The sequence below is a fragment of the Lissotriton vulgaris genome, chromosome 5 (genome assembly GCF_964263255.1).
Source record: "Lissotriton vulgaris chromosome 5, aLisVul1.2, whole genome shotgun sequence".
In the NCBI taxonomy this organism is placed as follows: Eukaryota; Metazoa; Chordata; class Amphibia; order Caudata; family Salamandridae; genus Lissotriton; species Lissotriton vulgaris.
The window spans coordinates 772,093,671-772,115,618 of record NC_141693.1 but is presented as its reverse complement, the minus strand read 5'-3'; the positions used below and the strand labels follow the sequence as shown (position 1 = coordinate 772,115,618).

The following is a 21,948-nucleotide window of genomic DNA, read 5'->3' as shown; positions in this document are numbered from 1 at the left end:
TTGGAAATAAATGGGTGAATATCCAAACTATACATGAAGCTTATATTTGAGTGATAAATCATGCTGAGCCGGGGAGAAGTATTACTAACATTATTAACTGGATGCCAGGAGCAGTGCATCTATGGCTGTTATTTATTACCCACGAAGAGGCAATCCATATTGACAAAACATTTTTACACCACTGCTGGCAACCCTGCTTGATGAACTGAATTATCTGACTATATTCTTAAGTATTGTTGAATAAAACTGCTCGTCCGACTGGACTGTGGATTCATATAGTAACCTATTGTGGCCTATATTGTATTTCCGTTTTTCATTCTTCAGTCTGCTAAGGACCATTGTTCCTCTTATTATGATGAACTGAGGGGATCACTGCTCATAATCTTGCAAAGGGTGGACGCTAAGGTAATACTGTCTGGCTACATGACTGATAATAGTAGCTCAGGGTTTTTTTCATTGAATAAGTAGATCTTTCTACAGAAAAAAGGTTGAAGACCCCTGTGCTAAACATATTATATCCTGTTTGACCATTTAGGTTTAGCTAAGGATTCCTATGGCTATGCCGCTGCTTTTCAAACCTGTAATTATATACGGTCTTAAGTGCTGATTTTTTTAAACCATATATATAGCTTTAGCTTTTTCTTCTTCCATCAGGCATTTTCGTGTGTTTTTATTTTTATCACTTACACATGGCACAGCATCTTCGTTTAATTTTTGTGACATGTCCTCACTGGCTGAGAAGCAGCCATTTTGTCAGAATCTTATTAGTTTGCAAGAATTATGTACAGTGTTGCTATCACTAGTGGAAATTAGGTTATGGTAGAGAATAGTGATTTGTGCTGGAGATATCCTGCCATCAGAGGGAACTAGAACTGTGAAAGCATGATCGTTGGATTGGATGGCTAGATTAGGTCTCCGACCATTAAGCTTTGCTGATGGCTCCATGTCACCACCAACATCCTGTTCCAGTTCAGTTTTTCTTTTATGAACTATTATGATCTAGAACTTTAGCACAATTAAACTGCTTTAGGTGACCCCGAACTACAAGAAAAACTAGAGTTGTTAAATTTAATCCCAGGAATGGCTCATAATGTGTCTAATGACAAGGGGTCATCTGGTAAATGAATCCTCTGTTGCTGAATAGAGAAGACAGGTGTATGTGGCAGCAGCTTTAGCACCGCAGGCCAGGGTCGAGGCTCCCAGAGCAGCTACATGAGTACTAGGTATTGGTAAAATAGTAATTACATTAGCAGAATTCTTGAATTTCATGTTAAATGTAATTCACAACATTTATGAAAAATGTGTATTACACTATTTAATGTAACTATTTTTATTACGTGTGGATCTTGTATAAAGAATCTGCAACAAACCAGTGAAAAACTGAATCGCACAGAAAACGTCACACCAAGAGACAGTCTCCTGCTGGTGTCTCGTATGATTTTTTAATGCTAGTTTCCATCACTTATAAAAAAAAGTCATAAGAGATACCGGCAAATCACATTCCCGCCTTTCAGAGCAATTTTGAATAATTTTATGACATTTTCATGGAATTTTACAACATTTTGATAAACAAATTCGGCAGTTGCACTCACACCTACAACATTAGCCAGCTCAAACTCTACCCTCTCCACCCATGCTTAAATAAGCTTTTTGCTTTTATCTGCGAGGTGTAGGATGAATACATTAAACTACTTGTGAAAAACAACTCTTACAACTGAATGGTCCCAAGATATGATCTTGAAGGAAGGTGCAGGAGTACGAAGAACTCAGAAAAAATCTATTTGTAGTGAACCTGACAAGCACAGAAAACAAGGCAGCCAGGCAGCAAGGCTATCTTCAACTAAAAGGGAAGTGGAGACAATGATTCACATCCTGTTGTACTGCTGAATTGGTATCAATGTCTACAAAAGGTTGTCTCATAGACCTTTATGAAAACTCACCTCCATATGGTTGAACACCTTTAAACCACCATCTTGGCAGCCCTGCACATACACGCTTGTTAAAGTGGACACCACGGCACTGGCCGAGCCCCGTTGGAGCTACTCAGGCAATGTGTGTATTGGCAGTCTCAGTTTTCTGTCTTTTACTTCACATGTTTGTGGGAGAAACATTATACTTTCTGGCAATGGCTTCATCCAAAGATGTGGAGCGAGACATTGGAGTAGGGGGGGAGAAAACAGGGAAATTTGGAAGGATATTCCTGGGTAAGCAGCAAAAAATGTTTTTGTGCTTTAAACTTGAAGCCTCTAAGTGTCTGCCAAGGGTCAGCAGTTTGACAAAACACAAAGCCAAGCCATTGTTAGGGAAGCCTAGGTTGTCATGGTGATATTATAACTTGACGGTGAATCATTGACGTGGTGAATGTACAATTGCGCTGAGAGAATTCCATAAGTTCACTGTGCCCTTCAAAAAATGCCAGTAAGAGGCGCGGTAGTTTTAAGGAGATCATGCTTTTTCTGGAAGGTAGCGGTGAAGGTGCTAGAATTACCAGACATGAATTCATGCTGCCCGTGCAGTCAGACTTGTAGTAGAGAACGGGTTCTGTTAAAGATTAGAAAGGTGCTATTAGAAGATGCTTAGTGTTAGAAGGTGGGTGCCTCACATTTTCGATCTACTAATGTATGAATGTGGTCCTAATCTCAAACTTCTCATATATAAATCAGGTGCCTCTTCTGGATCTACACATATAAATTAGATTTTTCTTCTGGATCTACTCTTATGTATAGATCTACTCTGAAGTATAAATGAGGTTCTTCTCAAATCATGGCCAAGTTTCTACCTTTAATTCTGATCCAGAACAATCAGCTTTCCCTGTGATGTTTGTATATCGGTGTTAAGCTACTAAATTCCCCTAAACTTTCCCTTTTGCTTCAGGTTGTTTTCTTCTTGTTTTCATCATTCCTTCCAATTTGCTTGTCTATACCACGCAATTTGAATAGTAGACGTATGGTGTTTGGATCTTTGGCTCTAGTGAGAACTTTAGTACGTATCACACAGTGAACTTCAACATAACCACACAAAAAAAGACAAAAGTTGCAATATAAGAAAAATGCTAAATTGGTTCATGGATTCTCCGGAAGGCAACCAAGTTCACATTTTCTTAAGCTTACTTACATGAGCAGACAAGCTTAATATTGTCTGCATAATAAAGTGACCACAGAAAAAGCATGCCTACTTGAGCACACCGTTAGCTCCTTCCTCTGTAGCTGTGTTTACGACGTTTTGGGCTTTTAGGTCCAAGAGTTCAAAATAAATGCAGATAAAGATGCAAACTCAGGTTTCTCCCCAGTCTCTTGTGTGTTTGCACAGGCATAGAGGACATTAATGCTCTTTATAGTTCATTGACCAAATCTAGGAAGAAGTGAAACTCACAGTTGCTTGATAGATTAGGGCTCAAAAGACAAGAAAACCCAAGACAATCAAAATCACTCCAAACTCTCGATTTGAAGTGTTTTTGATTCATTTGATTGATAAATTCCCATACCTGCCCAACTTGCAAGTCTCATTGAACCTGGCTTCTAGGACGTGTGCGTCAACTAGAAAATTCTACATTGACTGGCAACAGTGTAGACCAGCAGGACAGGTGAACAGTTTCCAAAAGCTTCTCCAAAATGGAAACTTCAGGTCTCTTCTGTAATGAGGGTAATGATCTTCCTAGAAAATATTAGGAGGGGACATCATTCAGATGAGATGTTTTTCCTGTACATTTACTCTTAACCTTCAGAGGCCTGATGCACTTGAAGAAAGGAGGGTTGTGATCAGGAATGGATATGAAGCTTTTCCATCAAATAAGGTCATATGAAAGATATGATAGACTGACGGATGGATAATTGTAGAAATATACATTTAGAAAGACAGACAGATGGGTGGATATTTATAGAAATATACATTTAGAAGACAGATGGATAGATAGATAGATAGATAGATAGATAGATAGATAGATAGATAGATAGATAGATAGATAGATAGATAGATAGATAGATAGATAGATAGATAGATAGATAGATAGATAGATAGATAGATAGCTTGTTGGGTACAGTCTTTAGATTCCATACCCACCACAATGGCTTATTGTCTTGAATTTACCAAACTCTTCCAGGAAATCATACAGCAGAACTCTAATGCTAATCTCAAAACATTAACACCTTCAGCGCGGCGCGAATTTTCGCGCTGTGCTGAAGGTTCCAAAAAACGGGCGTGGTCGCGACGGATCGGTTCCGTCATAAGCACAGCCCAACCGGCGCTCATGACGGAACCGCTCCGTCATGAGCATCGAAGGGGTTAATAATAGGAGATTCCTCTACTGGCAAACATACCTTGTGTCCAAACCAGGGAACCTGTAAAATGCATTTGTGAGGTGTGAGTACAAACTATTTGAAGTTTTAACCTGTTCTTCTCATTCCTTTTGTAGGATCATCAGAACGAAAGTTCAGCAGCCCTTCCACCCAACGCCCGATGGGAGCGGCACCCCAGTCAGCGCGCCTGGCCACACCATTGGTAAGGAGCACACAAAAAGTAAGATTTGGCAGAGTTCGGCATGAAAGGCGGCTTGTTTGCACTTTTAAATGTGCTAGCCATGCAGCAGAACAGTGAGCCCTGCAGCAGAACAGCGGTCGCCATATTTGTCCATGTGACACTTTTGACATGGGGAATGTAGCTATATAGCTAATAGTTTACATCTCAGAATAAACTATAGGGTACGGAATTTCATGCACGAGGCAACTGTGTAAGTGTGCTCTACACTTTACACATGTTAACCTATTAACTGGCTAAAGAAAGCGCTTCTATGGCTGCTGTGCTTGTCTGTGACTTGCGAGGTCATGGCTCTTAACCTGCATATGACCTGTGCACAGAGGAGGCCGTTGGGCATAGGGGACACTGCTCTCACAGGTACAGTGAGCCCTGCTACTGCACCCTGGCGCCAAAGAGTGTTCCTGATCCTTTTAGTCTAACCACAAGGTAATAAGAAGGGGTTTCTTGGGGTGGTCATGTGACAGGAAGTTGAAACAGGCTACATTCAACCAAAAAGGAAGTACACCGATGTAGTGCCCCTCCCACTCTGTGTGTGCTTAGCCGACTACAAAAGACACACAAAACAGTAGTTCTGTCTACAGTTTGTGCTTTTTTTTTAATAATAAATTTGTATTAGGGCTTACAATGGGTGCAACAAAACACAAGTATGCAACATGTTTCAAACTCACAAACATCAAATAGACTCTACGAGCACAAAGCAGATGAAACAAACAGTACAGCGGTTATGGTAGCTGAACATGTGTGCATTCTGCCCAAAGCACATGGTACAAATAGGGCAGTGTTTACAGTCTCTGCAACAGCATGTCTGTCCAGCCAGATGAAACAACCGTTGGAAAAGCCAATATGGCTGGACTTGGCAAACAAGTAAATGTTTTAGTTTTTTTCAAACATGCCATATATATATATATATGAGTTCCGGCCATCTAAGCTCTGGCACTGGTGTCCATTCCTTTTATGGAAGATGAGCACACGAGATCATGAAAAATGCTGTCACTCATACTGGAAGACAGCCAATAGCTGAAGTGGGCTGAACCATTGCCCAGTGCTGAATGTTGCGGGTGGCTGAACCAAGATGTGAATGACTGTTGAACAGAACAGTGAACGTAGATGGATGACAGATGGCTTCTGTATGTATGTATGTATTTTCACAACAAAGCAAATGGTACAATTGCTGGCTTTACGGCCGATTATGTGTCTGGCAGACTAAGAACAGTATTTACAGTCTGTGCTCTTCCTACTGTATGCTCGAGTCCAAAGGTGCCCCTGAAAAAACAAAAACAAAGATAGGCTTACTGTTTTTGACGGTTCTTATTATAATAAGGTTAGGGTAGAGAAAGCACCATATTTGGTAAAGCAAATGAGGAGTAAGTTGTCTTTCTAACTGTGGAATGGACTATAGGAGATGGGATGTATCGCTGGAAGAGCTGCGTAGGGAGGAGGTAATGTAATATTCCATTGTATATTAATATTGTACAGTGCTTTATTCTACTGTAGTGGCCGCAAAGCTCTGTTCTCAATAGTCACGAGAGCCAGACTCCCCCCTCAAAAATGTCTGTGGATACTTTATAAAATAGGTCTGACCATACTAGGAAAACCCAGTAATTGGCTTCGTGCTGTGATCTTTTACGCAGTAGATCAGCGGCTATGTTTTGCAGTAGTAGGGCTTCTTAAACAAAGCGCCCTGGGCATCAAACTCAGTGTAACATGCACAGCACTGTTTATTGCACTCAGGCAACAAGTCCCTTTTAATTTGGTCTAGCAAATTTACACTGCTAATCTCGGGTGGGGGGGGGAGGCACAATGTAGGAGACTTAATTGAAAAAAGTAATTGTTGCTGTAGTGATTTAAAAAAACGATGCAGATGCCACTGGGCCCTTCCAGCATTGGGTCTTTCTTCCCCAGGCTAGGAGGGTGCATGTGAGTTTTTACACCCTATAATATCATGTTGCACCCCCAGGGAACAGCCATTGTCTTCATCAAACAAGCTACATTCTTTTTTTGTAGGAAGTATCTCCTCTTGAACTTTTTTTTATTTTCTCACTGTTGCGCGGTTATGTTTTCCTTAGTGGTTGGTGGTGGTTTATCGGTCTAGTCAATTTGTCAATGTCTTGATCTCGCATTAAATTGTTGTGATGGGTAGGAGAGTGTAGTTTGACAGATCTGTTGCTCTTTTTCTCTCACTCTCTGCATGACCTTCTCCTTCACTCTCTTTTTCTCATTGTGTCACCCTCACTCTTTGTTGCATTCTCACTCTCTGCTCCTCATTCATTCAGCCTTTGCTGTCTGTCTCTATGCTTCTCAAACCTCCTTATGTATCTCTCTCCCACTCCCGATCTCTTTCAATATCTCTTCCTCTCTTTCTCTTGATCTTGTTCCTCTTACACCCTTCTGTCTTTCTCTCACTGTCTCTTTCGAGGAGGCAGAGAGTTTCATGACTTTGTACCCCTAAAACTATTGGCATTCATGATGGAGATGAGCACGTGCCACTTATATTTGTAGCTAGATGCAGGTTTCATTCAACAAACAGTACAGATGACTAGTTACTAGAACATTCGGAGTGTGTTTAGGAAGTCTTTGAAATTTCAGCCCACCACAAAAGATGCCTGGACCTCCAGCAGGGGAGGTATGGGAATTATGGAAGTGGTGGGGCGCCTAGAAGTGCAAAAACACTATACAGCCCTCTGCCTCGGGCCTTGTCAACCCCAGGGCCAGGCATTCAGATCCCACCCTCCCACACACACACCTAAACAAGCACTCAGGAATACAAGCAGACATACATAAACACATAGTTGCAGGCATGCACACAAAGACAGTCACACAGGTATACACATGCACTCCCTGGCACACAGTCAGGCTTTTAAACACGACAACATATCTGTGGCAGGCACATGATTTTCGACTCCCTAGTCCTTCTGCAGCACACCAGAGGCCACAAGCTTCCACCCGATCAGAAGCTGGAATAGTGCTGAAAGTACTGAGGTAGGCCTTTTTTGTCTATTCCAACCTCTTATAGGGCAAAAGGTCATGTGATTGACAAGCCCTGAAGCTTCATTATCTGACAGGCTCCACTGCGTGGCACTAGTGCAGTATGTCGAATATGTACTGTGTCTGTGTGATGCCGTGCTGTAGCAGCCCCCACCTGACACATAAGCAACACAGACATTTCAGCCCTCTTCTGCAGGCAAGATAGTATTACAGCGTTTATATGCAAACACACGATCAGAGAGATGGGTTGCTTTCGAGTAAAAGCTGTAGGATGCCAAGCAGAAGTGGCAGAGTGGGCAGGGCGTTGACGCCCTGGCACCCCTCGGGGCAGCCGCTACTGACCGCCAGCATAAAAAAGCAAGTCATCAATAGTAGATAGATGTCTCTGATTGACTGTGGTAAAAGGCTATTGTTTGTTTTCACTTAAAGTTGATAGAAGCATTACCTGAATGGAATGGAATGATTCATGTTCAGCAATTGTTATAAAGGTTGCAGACGTATTACCCGGACTGGCTGCTATGGTTCATGTTCAGCAATAGTTATAAATGTTACAGAAGTATTACTGGAATTACATACTATGTCTAACATTGAGCAACTTCAGCAACACATAAAAAGGGCACAGAAAGCATTACTTGAATAGGATGCTATGTTTTTGGTTTCAACAACAGTTATAAAGGTACTAAAGTATTACCTGACTAGGACACTATGTTTCTCATGCATCAATGGTAATAAAATTCAAATAAGTATTACCTGAATAGGATGTAATCTTTCACATTCAGCAATGGTTTTCAAATGATTAATCCAACGTGCTCAGTACCCTGATACCTTTGAAGCAAGATAGGTGCCTCATAAGTACTGATTGAAGACATTGGGGAATCTGATGAATTATCCATTTTCAATCACTGTGAGCATTTAAAAAACATTGTTTCATATAAAGTAATGGAATTAGGATATACTTTTTATTTATTTAACACCTTTATGTAGCGAATCAGCCTCAAAAGGAGAATTAAAGCACCTTCCAAGAAACTTAATGGAGTAGATCACAAACATCACCTTTCTTAAGGATATTGCAATGCTTTTGATAGCAGTTCCTGAAATTTGTTAAGAAACAGGAAATTGATAGAGATTAGGAGGACACAAAATGTGTAGTTTATTCTAAAATGGAGGAGAGCAAATTCATTCAGATAGTGGAGAAGGAGGTGCATTCTGGGTCTTTTTGTGATGTCAGAAGGGTGAATTTATTTTTAGTTCAAGAGGGAAAGAGATCCAAGCAAAGGTCGCAGCTCCAGAGAAGACTCTCTGTGCAAGAGAGGTTTTGAGTTTAGTTACTGTGAGCTGCAGGTATTTTTGAATTCTGAGTCCTGTTTTGTCACTTCAAATAGGGAAGAGATTGGCTAAGTTATGTCGGTTTGTTCAATTGTGACAGTGCAAAATGGTAGCTTGCTCGTTGCTGGTGAGGGTAGTATTGAAGATCTCTCAGAACTGGCATGATCTGACAGAATTTTCTTGACAGTACAGCCAAACGAGGATTGTGTCATTTTATTGTAATGTGATTTAGTAATGCCACTAAAGTTTACAAACCTCTGATTCTTCATCCTTCATATGTGTGGCTTACTGCTCGTCACCAGCCCCTTTGTTATGTTTTGGCCAAGAGAAGAATATATCTCTAGATTAATTTCGAAAATGCAATATCAGGAGGTCTTTAGCAATATCTACAAACTAAAGAAATGGTGAAGTTGCAGCTTTAACTAATCAGCCCACGTGGACAATTGGGCGGAGCCACAGACATCACGTGATCTCAGGAACTACTTCATTGCATCATACATGATCTCATGCTTGGTGTTGCAAGTTGCATCATTCATGACATCATTGATGACGTCACCACGGATATATTTTATCATAGAGCCACCAATATTGCCACAGTCCTCCAAACATAAACTATGGCATCAAGGATCTGCAAACCGCATTGGTCGGTCTATGATATATTTGATAGATTAACTGCCAGATAGATTAACCTCATCCGTGTGGTGCAGAATTACCGCCAGTGCTGAGCCCTAATGAAAATGGGTGCGGTCATGACGGAACGGTTCCGTCATGAGCACAGCTCGACCAATGCTCATGACGGAACCGTTCCGTCATGAGCATCGAAGGGGTTAACTAATGTAAAAGATTCATATTGCAGATCCGTCCACTTGCAGCCACATTGTGGGTAGGTTTGTCCAGTCTGGTAAACACGGACTGAACTGCTTTCTTTGTCTGTGTCGTAACTGGTGACACAACATTCTTAAAAAAAAAAAGAACCCCCCCATGCTTAATGCACAGTCCACAATAATGACCATACATATAAAGTGATTGGATAGTTATAGGTGATTTCATGAATGTCACTTTTAAAGTCACAGTTGAAGATCAGTGTGGTAAATGGGGCACAATGTAACGATGGTGCACTTTTCATAACATGATCTCTTGCAAGTTAACATCCTGTGCAGACTACGGTACAGACTTCTTGTTAACTCACTCATAGATCTACAGGAGTGTAGTGCACGCGGGAAGGCCGCTGGGCCTGAGTAGATGCACTGTCAGTATCCTCATGTACGGTACGGGGTGGAACCATCCTACGGTGGGATAACCTGAGTAATGCAATGTTCAGGGAGGCGTACTGCCGCTAGTGGTATGCTGCTCACCTCATGGCCATCTTTTTTTTTCCCTTTTTCATTTTGTCCAGTTCCCAACACAGCGTCCCCTCCCGTATCCAGCGCCGCCAACGATCCAGTGGGCTCCTACTCCATTAACGGTATCCTGGGCATCCCGCGATCCAACGGCGAGAAGAGGAAACGCGATGAAGGTAGGGCAGAAGAGCGAACCTCACCCTTCCTTTTTTTTTATCCTTTGTCACCTGTGAACAGGCTCTGATTTCAGGCTCCGGCATTCCAGCTGCTCTGAGGCCAGATCATTTTTAGCAGCAAGGGCTGGTTCCACGCACCATACTGCTGCCTGGGAGGTTCTTCTTCCCGAGTCTTTAATGACAGTGTCCTGTTTCCAGACACCTGATCAGGGGGCAGGGCCGGGGCACCCACCGGTGGAGCTAACTTAACACTGTTCTCTGCTGGAACGAACTGTAACCAAACTCAGAGGCAGCCTGTGCCCTAGAACTGAACTGTGGGCAAGCTAGGTTATCCCTACAAGTGCGTGAGAGCTCTGGCGATATTCTGTTTTATTTGCATAAAAGTGATGTCTCAACAGAGACTGTGTTGAGCGTAAGCAGAAAATGGCCCTAAAGCAGGCATATTCTCATCGAACCCCTTTCCTGCTAGTATTTCACATTGCTTTGGGTTTTCCTTCACATTCTGTTTCACACAAGATAGCAGAAGGTCAATGTCATAATATTTTGTGTGCTTTTGTGAATATGTGCATAGTTTTGTAAAAAGCTCACTATCTTCCATTAGCTCCCAGGAGGTGTGAAACATAGATATATGAACCTGAGGCCGTGCTAGACTTTCAGTATAGCATGGTGTCTATGTAAATGACAGCCTTTCAGATGCATTGCATTTAAAGTTTTCTAATCTGAATATCCTAAATATAAAGCATGGATCCTATCCTACATGACTTACATGTGCCCTTATCAGGCTAAATGTCCCTTGTTTAGCAGTTAATGTTTTCAGTTTAGGATTAATTCACTACAAAACGATTCAAAGACGTGAGAGGCATAGGGTTAGCATAGGATTAACGATAAACCGAGCCGTGCTATACATAAATGCCAAATCCAGCTGGTGAAATAGAAAACGGACACATGATTCTGCCAGTGCCACCCAGACGCCCATGAGGCCCAGCTTTTGGAGAGCTTTGTTTCTATGATAAATTGTTTCGATACAAAGCTTCAGCGGGATGGGGTGGGGTTGAGCGGGAGGCAGGGTGCTCCCAGGCAATTTATATTTTATACTGTACATTTAAAAGGGTGGTTATAGACTATTGGCTTAGTCACTATAACATGAAATTGTTTGGATTCAAAAGTAGCCAACCAGTTGATGGCTTAGAGAAAAAGACACAACAATTCTATTTTGTGTGCTTTCCGTCATTGTTCTCTGTACTTAAATATATCTGTGCTTTGCTCTTTGGGGCATTTTCACAGCATTATGTCTTTCCACACTTTTTTTTCATTTGACTCTCTTTTTGGATATTTGCCTTGCTCTTCTTTCTCAAGTACTCTGCTTCTGAGGGTTTTTCCATTCTTTTCGTAGGTTGGTCTTTGACATGAACTGGCTTTTTTTTCTAGCTTTCGGTAGGACAGTTTATTTTGCTTTTTTTCTTGAATTTGCCACATTTTCCTTGTGCCGCACTTGACATTTTCATTGGATTGTCTTTCACTACTGTGCTTTCACTGTCCTTTTTTCAGTTTTATTTTAGGACTGTAATTTTTAGAGTTTTCATTGACTTGCCATTTTGTTCTACAATATTGCAGGGGTTTATTTTTCTTTGACTATATCTTGTTTGGGTCTTTTCTCAGGAATGTCAGTCTTTTTTAGGGCAATGTCGTTTTCAATGCTACTCTTCATTCCTTATTAAGTATTTTAATTGACCTGTGTGTTTTTCTATCTTTTGATTGGATTATTTTATGTTGGTCTTTTCCCTAAGCCATCAAATGTTCTCTCCTTTCCCTGAACTATCTAATTTTTTGTCCTTTGATAGAATTATATCTTTTTTGTCTTTTACACAAATTATTTTCACCCTTTGCACCATGGTATTTTGATTAGACATTTTGTTTACTATGTAATTCTTGGAATCTCTTTAACATCTTTTTCTCAGACTTTGTTTTGTATTGTCCTTTAAGTTTTTTCATATTATTGTCTTTCTGCATTCTCAGTGGGCAGTTTTTTTCTGTCTTTCGCCTTGACTGCCATTTTTCAAGGTTTTTGATCGCTACTTTTTACTTGAACTGGCTTTTCTGCTCTTTTCTTGAAATGCAATTTTCTGCTATTTTCCTTGTACTGCCTCTATATAGGTCTGTTTCCTTCATTGTCATTTATGGCCGTCGTATTGGTCTACTGGGCCAGTTTTTTTATGATCTTTAACATGGGCTCTCTGTTTTGTAGTTTAACCCTAGGATTATTAAGCTTTTTCTTGAACTTTCACTTCTCAGACTTTTTTATTGCTTTTTGTTTTTTCATCACCCTGTTGTTTCAGTGTTTTTATTTATCTTTCCTGTCTATGTGTTCCTTAGACTACCTTCTGTTCTGCTTGAACTCTTGCGTTGTATCTTATTCCCGGCCATACTTTAATAAAGAATCACCTTTTCTGTTTTTTTTATTTTCCTCTTTTTTTATTTTTCTCTTTTTCACTTACCCCTTTTGTCTTTTATTTTTGAGGTGTAGTATATCTCGCATTCATTTTCTGTATTTTCCGCGCACTGCAAATTCTGTAATGTTCAACGATTTCCTTTTTTTCCGTTATATTTTTTTATTATCTTTTTTGGTCTTTTACTTGAACTTTCTGTCTTGACGGCTTTTCCTCGTGCTGTCTTTTTTACTGCCTCACACTGCCCTTTCCCTGCTGAACATTCAATTCCCCTTCACTAGCTCTCTATACACCCTCTGCGATTTCTCTTTCAGTGTCATCTTTGCTGCTGCTGCTGTTGCTTGCATTAGACAGTAGGAGCAGCAGGGATGATTAAGAAGAGGGGAGATAATTATGTGTCAAGATGATGTAGCCAAACTCCCTGGTCGGTGAAGGCAGCCAGAGTGATGCACAGTACGGCTACGGCAGTGGACAATGGGGTCTTATCCTGCAGGGCTACACAGGGTGCAAAAGCAGAATTCTCTCCCTGTGAGCCTTTGTTTCTCCTGTGATGCGGAAGGCTCAGCATGCTATTTTTAATGATTGCCTGCATCTTGACATGGCCTACCAAGCCCCTGGCATATATACATTTTACATTTATTTCAAGGGAGAGGGACCAGGAGCACAGGGTGGAGAGTAAATCGAAAAGGTTATACTGCAAAGGTGTACCTTGACTTTTTGGTCAATTGCCTGCCTTTTTGTGATATAAAGGGAACAATTCACAGTGCATTGAAACGTTACCATATAAAGCTGGGCGGAGAGTACAAGATGGCTGCCATAATCACGGGAACAGAAGATTAGGCAATACAACACATTGTATGGCTTTGCTTAGCCACCACGAGAAGACACATGCCTAGGCTTTTTCTTCCTGCATGTAAAACAATGCACTCTCTAACTCCATTTTGTTTAAGGAATTGATTATAACCAGAATGACACTTCCTGATTGTACACAGAGATGAAAATACCCCCTCCCCTCTCTACTCCTGGAAATCACCATCTTTGTCATTTTGATGATGCCAGGAAGAGGAGAATCCCCACTGCAGCCATTTCAGTGCATATAAAAATATCAGGCTGCTGCTGATGCTGACATTTCCTGTGCACTGCATATGATGTGGATAAAGCGCTCACTGGTGCATTCCCGTTCTGGTGAAACCTTTACCTCAAACTCATGCCCTCGTATTTTTCTTAATGATTGATGGTTACCAAGTTGATAAATCCACCCTGATGGGAGTCTTTTATGGTGAATTTTTTACCACGCTTTTTGTTTTCTTTTGTCGTTTTGATCACATAGTTCTTTGGGTGCTTTTCTCAACTTTCTTGACAATTACTTTCTCTCCCATCCGGTATCCCTTCACCTCTTCTCATTTATGTCACAGTGTATGAGTGCTTATTAACAATACTGATACCAAGATGACCCCCCGCTTCTCCTAGTGCTATCTTTTTAGGTTTCACCTGCACAGCCCTTGCACTGTGCCTGAGAAATCTATTGTTTTTAATATTAATTAAATCCCACCTCCTCTCTTTCCTGATTTCTCAATGGTTCCTGTGCGTGCCACTTACCTTTCCTCCATTTCTGATGGCTGTAGCAGATTTTACTGCATTTACCAATGCTTGTTCCTCATGTGCTTCTCTTATCAGTTTCCCACCACTGAAATATTGTTAACATCCGTTGTGGTGGAACTATATTTTCATAACGTTTTTACTCTTGCAGCATATTTATATAACAATTTATCACCTGGAGAGATTAAGTGATTTGCAAAGAATCACAGGATGTTGCGTGCCGCCCCGAGACTTGAACCGGGATCTCAAGCTCTCGAGTCAACAGCTCTGGCCTCTGCACCACATCCTCTCCTTTCTCGTGTTATCTGTCAGGGAGCTTGATCCTTCTCTCAGATAATAATTGATGAAAACAGCTCTTTAATCATTTCCATAGGCGAAACCGATGCATTACCAATGCTTGTTTTCAGGTGTCGCCATAAAGACCCAATTTTCTCTCTGTCTTCTGGACCCTCTGCCAATCCCTTTCTCCCATTCTCTCCCAATCACAGCAAACAGAGTCTTGCAGCACATGTCCATAAGAGGAGCTCCTATAAACTCAATAGTAGCTATTTCATACACACAGTGAGCATGAAAGTATGAGAAAGCCCTGAAAACCCTGCAAGAATCTGCGTTTTCCAACTGCAGATTGTATACAAAATGCCTGGAACAGACACATTAAGTCACAGTCGATAGCGCTGCTTCCTCGTATTGTTGAACACAAAAATAACCTTCATAATATGATTAGGATAACCTTATGATCCATACTTCATGTCAAGTCAATAATAAATCCACAGGGGAGATGCTACAAAGCACTCAAACAGTTAAATAACAGAAGTTTCCACTATCTCCCTTTGGAGAACTACCCACGTCCTGTTCGGATTCCTCCAGCATGCAGAACAAAAGGTACGTTCCACCTCACAGCAACAGTGTGTGGAGTGGAGCCCTAGGTTAACTGCAGGCAAGACCATTTTCAGCCAGGATGTCTTTCTTTTGCTAGCAGCAGATTCTAGTGCGTTTGTAGTACACAGAGGATGTAATGCTATTTCAGCAGTGTTTACCTTTGGTAAAGACTATATGAGCAGAAATATTCTTCTTGATGTTCCCAGAACACATCTTCTGTTAATCTCTCAGCTACTGCTCTGCTTCTGTGAGCCATGTGCCCAGCCTGTCATGTTTGACAATCACCCCCTGGGTTTGATCTCAACAATGAGTTCTCTAAGAAGGTGTAGCCGGGTCAGCATAATTGTTGTTACACTCCCTGAAATGTGCTCAAGAGTCCTTGCCGATCTCAAACTGTTTAGCTATCTGTCAGTGAAGCGAGGAAGAGTCCTCTGCCCTCTGCCAATCTCAATCCGCCTCACAGTGTGAGCCGAGTGACATGAGGGAGGAAAGAGACGGTGGAGGTATAGAGAAGACCGAAATGGAAACAGGAAAGTGGTTGGACAGAATGAGAGTACCCATCGGGGAAGAGAGGGAATATGGTTTAACATTAGCCAAAGATGAATATATCAGACAATATGATTTATGATGTCTTTTTGGAAGTCAATACCGAGGTATTAGAACATTGGAACGTTGGGAGCTCCTTTGAAAGGAGTGGTCCGGGCTTCTAATGGTTGGTAGAAGCCAGAATCTCCAACATTCCATTGTTTCACATTGTTCACAGCAACAGCTGCCTCTTGGAGTCCGAGGGGATGTTAACCCCCTTGGACTACGAGAGGCGTTTGTTTTTACTAATTAGAACATTCTGCCCTCTATGGGTGGAATGCTCTAATAGCCTTAGAGCCCTCCATAGCAGGCTCTACAAGCCATTAAAGGCCCACTCCCTTGTTAAAGGCCAAAGCCTTTGGCTCTGGCTTTTATCACTGGAGCGGGTCTTTGGCCGGTAGAGCCCACCAAGTCGCGCTCTAAGGGTATATTACACCATTTGAAACAAGTATAGGGTTTTCATATCTAAATTATGGTCACCTAAAATGTTGCTCACTCTGGCATTGATCTGATGATTGATACCGCAGTACCCATCTGAATGAAGGCTTGCCCATATCCCACACTGGAAGCAGTGTGTTGGTGTGAATTTTCTTCCGGTCGGCATTGGTGCTTTCATTATTTGACATTATTGCCTCTTAGAGTGTCTACTAGTTCCCAATTCATGATTTGTGGGATAAAGGTAATCGGCATTAGAGCTAAAATGGTGATTGAGTTGTTAAACCTAGCCTGTGCCAAATATAGGATGTTGCCCTTATAGCAGGGTGGATCCTATTTGTGCCTTAACCATGTCTATCCCTGCAGGGCTTGTATTCTAAAACTATTATCTGGCAGTTGCCAAATGTATCTAGAAATGTTCTTATCTATCACCAATGTCTGTCTGTCTGTCTCTCGCTCTCTCTCTCTCTATTGCGCTCTCTCTCGCTGACACTCTCTCACTCTTAGGGATGCTTCATAAAGAATATACATTTGACATGCCTCTCTGAAATGTATCAAGCCTAGTGGCAGTGTAGATAACTATGGCATATGGAGACCTTGTTCCCCACTTAAGAGCAGCGTGCCGTCTTGGATTAACTCATTCTGTTTTTCTATGCATCTGTTTCCTTATTGAGAGAACTTAAAGGCACGCTGTTTGCCAGCATTAAAGTCAGTAGAAACCATCATTGGCAAAGCCAGTAGGTCTTTTGTTGGCTTCCAGTCTTTTGGCTGTGTCACCGCTTGTTTTGTTTTATCATGGAGTTTGCCCAAAATGTATTACTGGAGAAGCTGCTGGTCCCTCACGAATCTAAAACAAACATTGGCTAAAAGAAAAAATATCTTTTGGTTTAAAAAAAGCACACATATTGCCATAGTACACCATGGCACTGAAGAAAACTACTTTGTGTGTGGATGTGTTCCTTGTGAAACAGCAGAATGCTGTCTCTAACAGGGAAGATAGCCAATGGGGGAAGTGGCCTGACACATCGCCCCATGCTGTATGCTGTAGTGGGTAGAAGAACAATGTGAATTATACACAGATCAATGGATGAAGAGGACCGGCTAGAAAGAGGTGTAACTAAGACTATTGAGCATATAATTTTAGTAAAATCAAAAGGTCTTTACAAACAGCAGACCTAAAAATTGCCATTTTCATGTACATGTAAGGATAGATGTTTAATTAAAAGGTAAACGCATACCCACAATGTTATTGCTGAGGTTTGATTCTGCCTTCTACCATGTCGTCAGTAGAATTTTTGAACTCAAAATGAGAAATACATTCTCTAGAGAAAGCAATGAACACAGTTTGTGTACTTATCATAATTATTGCCATAGCTAGTCTCACACACATAACACAGACTGGGAGGTACCCCCTTCATAAAACTGACATGCTCTGTTACTTGGAAAATGGAACATTTTCTAAAGAACACATCCCCTGTGAGTGGCATCATCTAGAAGGTCTCGAAAGAACGGAGAATTGGGCTAGAAAGACTTTTTGGCAGGCTGCTGTTCTCTTAGAATTTTCACCATTACCTAGGACGTAGTGCATGGACTGACTCCCTGGTACTAAATGGAGCCACTTTCTCTTCCAATAATGACACTCACGAAGAACAAGAGAAAGAAAGGCAGAACATTGAGAAATACAGTGAGAAAAGAATGATTCCAAATCTGCAAGAGATAGATAAACAGATTGGAAGTGAAGGATGTTGAAGAAAGAGGCTTGAGTTGGAATCAACACTAGGCAGCCTTGGTATTCAGAACCCACGTTCTGCAGCACCTCGTCCCACTACTTGGCCCGGCTTTTTATGATTTTTCACAAATTAAGCACTGGGATCAGTGCTATAAATGGGCAGCTACCTTCTGGTACTGAATACCTGCACTTCTTTAATTTGAAAGGGAGAGTGCCTGCACTTCTCAACACTAATACAGTGCATTCAGTGGTAGAGTACTGGTACTATTCAGGAGCAAATACACACTTTTCTAGTCGGTGAGTGTACCAGTAGTCTATATTTCCATTTAATGCACCAATTAGGATGAACTGGGCCCTCCTAAACTTATCTCTTTTGACAAGTGATACCTCTCTTATGAGACATGATGCCTCCTTTAGGGGCAAGCTGCACCGCTGTAAGTAAATAGGGTAAAAAAGCAAGAAATACCAGGTCTATATGTCTCCCTGCCTGTTCCTCGTGCCTGCAGCGTCTGCCTCTACAAAAGAATGAGGGCACATCAGTTTTGTAGTTCTCAGATCTGTGGCACTGAGACTGTCCTCGGCTGTGCCGTTAATGTTTATCTCTGCTAGTGTCATAGCCATCGCTTGGACTACCCCAGGCACTTTTGGTCTAGGTTTCTAAGAGAGTGGTGTCACAGTAGTCGTTGCTTCTCTCCCCGAAATGCCAGGCCTCAAGTCTCATGTGATTTCTTTGCTTGCTGCGTGTTCCCCTTGCGATGTTTTGTGTCAGCATGTGCCTGGTGCTCTCGTTCCCTGTGACATAGTGGCTGTCCCTTCATGTTACTGCTTGGGAAAACTCAGACTGTTTCTCACTATTTTTGCATCACACGTTTTAATATTGAACGTGCTGGACATAAATGTCTTTTGATTATCAAAGCAGGCAGAAATGGCTTAAGTTTTTTGGGTGTTCCGGGCAAAATAGCAGTTCCCCATTGGAGCGCTCCCTATCACCTGAACATACAGGTGTTTTCATGCCTTCTCTTGTAATTTCTTGCCACCTAGTGTTGGTGCACTAGGGATATTGCCTTACCAAGCAGGCTTCTGTGGCAGGTACTGCTTGTACACAGCGTAGGAGTCTTCATTGCTTTAGTCTTGTACTGAAACACAGGTGTGCCCGTGCTCACACATAGATATCCACTAACACACTTCTGAGACCTACATACACATACATATCTTTAAAATAGCCCTGGAGGCAAAAGGCATTCAGGGAATATACTACGTCTACATGTCACAGTGCGACACATGTTGCATGGTTTATGAGGATTGTTGCAGTTAAGATTGGGGAACTGGGTAGGATGTGAAAAGTTAGTGGGTTAACTCTGTGGCTGGTCTGCCTTTGAAATCTGTGAGTAACCTGCGAGTTGACGGTTTGGTTCATCGACGGACAAAATTCATGTGTTGGACCTCTTGTTTACTCAGTTTCTTGCACAAGTGGTTCTGTCCAGCGTAGGGAATCGTTCTTTTCAGTGCTTTTCAAAACGTATACTGTGAGTAAACTAGTCCCACCCACCTCCTACTGTTCGCCCTGAAGTCCATCTCACATGGTCCCTTTTATATTTTATAAGAGCTATCAAACTGGCCCTTTTCAATCTAGAGTAAGCTGAACCTAGAGACGGTGCAAGCAAGCAGTGCTGCCAGCATGTGTCGAACCGGATAAAATGCCTGTCTCCGGGCCAAGGCGCTCATCTCTGGTGCACTGGGCCCCGAGTCCACTGAATGAATGCGTTTTTGTTTACGCCCAATTGAACAGCTACCATTGAGTGTCTGAACGTATCACTCTCAGGAGTCTGTCTCTGTGGTACGAACAGCATCCCTCCCCCTGGCACTTGCAGGGACAATCTGTCTCTCACATGTTTCGAAGCGTCCTTCTCTCCTGTCCCGCTCTTGTCTTCTGACATTACTGAGCCGGCGCCTGCTCAGTTACTGCTCAACAATCTACCTTGTCTCCGTTTTTTATGTTCATGGAAGGCGCTTCTCAAAACAGGCAGATGCCCTCAGCAGAAGCCTCGGTCTCTAATGAACCCCCAAACAGAGGCAGTTTCATCTACAGGACTTATTGTATGGCAAGCTCTGAGTTCTGAAAGGAGATTTGAAATGAGAGTTGGTCTGGGGAAGAGTCAGTCACATGACACTCTGCCCAATGCCACTGCTCAGCCTCCCATTCAGAGGCCTTAAACTGTTGCCGAACCATCCTGTCCCTCTACTACAGGGTGATTTGCATCAAAGAGGGCAAAGAACAAATGTAAATGCCGAGAAGTGAACCAATGTTCTCATCAAAACTCAAAAAATAAAAATAAGAAAATGCTGAGCAACGACACCTGTCGTAATCCTTAATCACTGGGTGTGGTACACCCTTTGCGTTTTATAGTCTCTTTGTATTTGTTTGTAAACATGAAAATCTATTTTGAAAGTCATTTTCTGGAAAGAATTAAAAGGGAAGTGGGAGGGCCGGATAAGGCAGAAATGGAGAAAATAAGGGTTTTCGTCTGTATGTGCTGTAGGCCAGGCGCAGCCCAGGGGAAGCTCGTGGCAAGGTGAAAGAAAATTGCATATTCAATCTCCATTCGGGAACTTCACGGCAGCGGACCCGCCTCCTGCCTGCCTGAAAACAATGAGGGCCTCTTTCCCTTCTGGTACTGCTGTCCCGAGTATCAGGGCTAACTTTAACTTCAGGGTCATTAATTCGGATGATTACTGAAGCCAAGATGGATGCCATCCGCCCGCTTCCGGCCTCGTTACCCCGCCCCTCCCTCGACCCTTCCCCTCCCGCCCACCAAGGCACTTATCTTCGCCGGGAAGTACACGGTGTAGGTGTAGGGACGGAGGCGCTGATGGGATGGGAGATTTTATGAGATCATGTGTCACCTGATTCGGAACCAAATTGTTTTCGAAACGGTGGAGGGTGGAGAGGAGCGTGCCTGGGAGGGGGCCGGAGGGGTGCCGGTGGCGGCCATTATTACCTTCCCACAGGATGTTGTATGTGTTTTTAAAATGGAAAGTAACGTCCTAGACTTGGCAGGCCGCATTATGCAGGAGACGGGGTATGGGAGGTGATGCGTGCATATATGTATACAGTGGTAGTGTGGGCGGGGGCGGCAGAGGGGGTGAGGGAGATGGTGTGTGTGTGTGGAGGGGGGGTATCTTATCACTGCTTCTTCAGCAGACTAGCCGGAGTGTCGTCCTGTTAGGTGACATTTGAATTTACAATTCCGCTGAGAAAAGCTATTAATTCACAAATTAACATTTCTCTCTCTCCCTCTCGCTCTCTCTCCTCTCTCTCTCTGTGTATCTCACATGGATGTTCAAGCAATTGAAAAGACAAAGGAAATAGCCCCAAGGAACAGACTTTACTGCTAGTCTGTCTGTGCAGAGATTGCTACCACTGCTTCCAGATATATAAACCAATTACCTGAGCGGCTCTGTGCATGGCAGCCAGCTATTACCTCTCTTTGTATGCTCGACTCCATTGCTGGATTACACTGTGTGTCTTGTTAATATAAACTAGCCTCATGCTGTCCTCCAATGGACGCAGAGCTTTCCCGTCTCTCGGCCAAGACGTTGCTGCTGGAAGATGGGGCAGGGTCTTCTGCGATAAAGAATTGCCTGCGGCAATAGGGTTTTAGTAAGAGCGATGTGCTCTCGGTCCTTGGCTATTGGCTAGTGCCTCTTGTAGAGTACATCAAGGAGTAATGGTACCTCGGAATGTAAAAATAGTGTTTCAGTAGGAGCTACAGAGATGCAACCCCAAGGCGGACGCGTCTGAGTTGCTGCTCTACCGCAGTTATTTGATGGTACGGTACCTCAATACCGAGGCCTAAATACTGTTTTGGAAAATATAACACCTTCAGAGAAAATAATATTTGAAAATTTACGCT

At 42.4% G+C, this 21,948-nt stretch overlaps 1 protein-coding gene across 10 annotated transcripts in view; it reads left to right on the top strand.

The window, feature by feature from the left end:
* The window catches only part of PAX2 (paired box 2), a 129,756-nt gene that overhangs the window by 41,764 nt on the left and 66,044 nt on the right, over window positions 1-21,948 (top strand). For all 10 annotated transcript variants that reach the window (XM_086922241.1, XM_086922239.1, XM_086922240.1 and 7 more), the window contains exons 4-5: window positions 4,412-4,497; window positions 10,241-10,360. In XM_086922241.1, coding sequence (XP_086778367.1) covers window positions 4,412-4,497; window positions 10,241-10,360 — 206 coding nt within the window. The remainder of the gene's footprint in view (window positions 1-4,411; window positions 4,498-10,240; window positions 10,361-21,948) is intronic.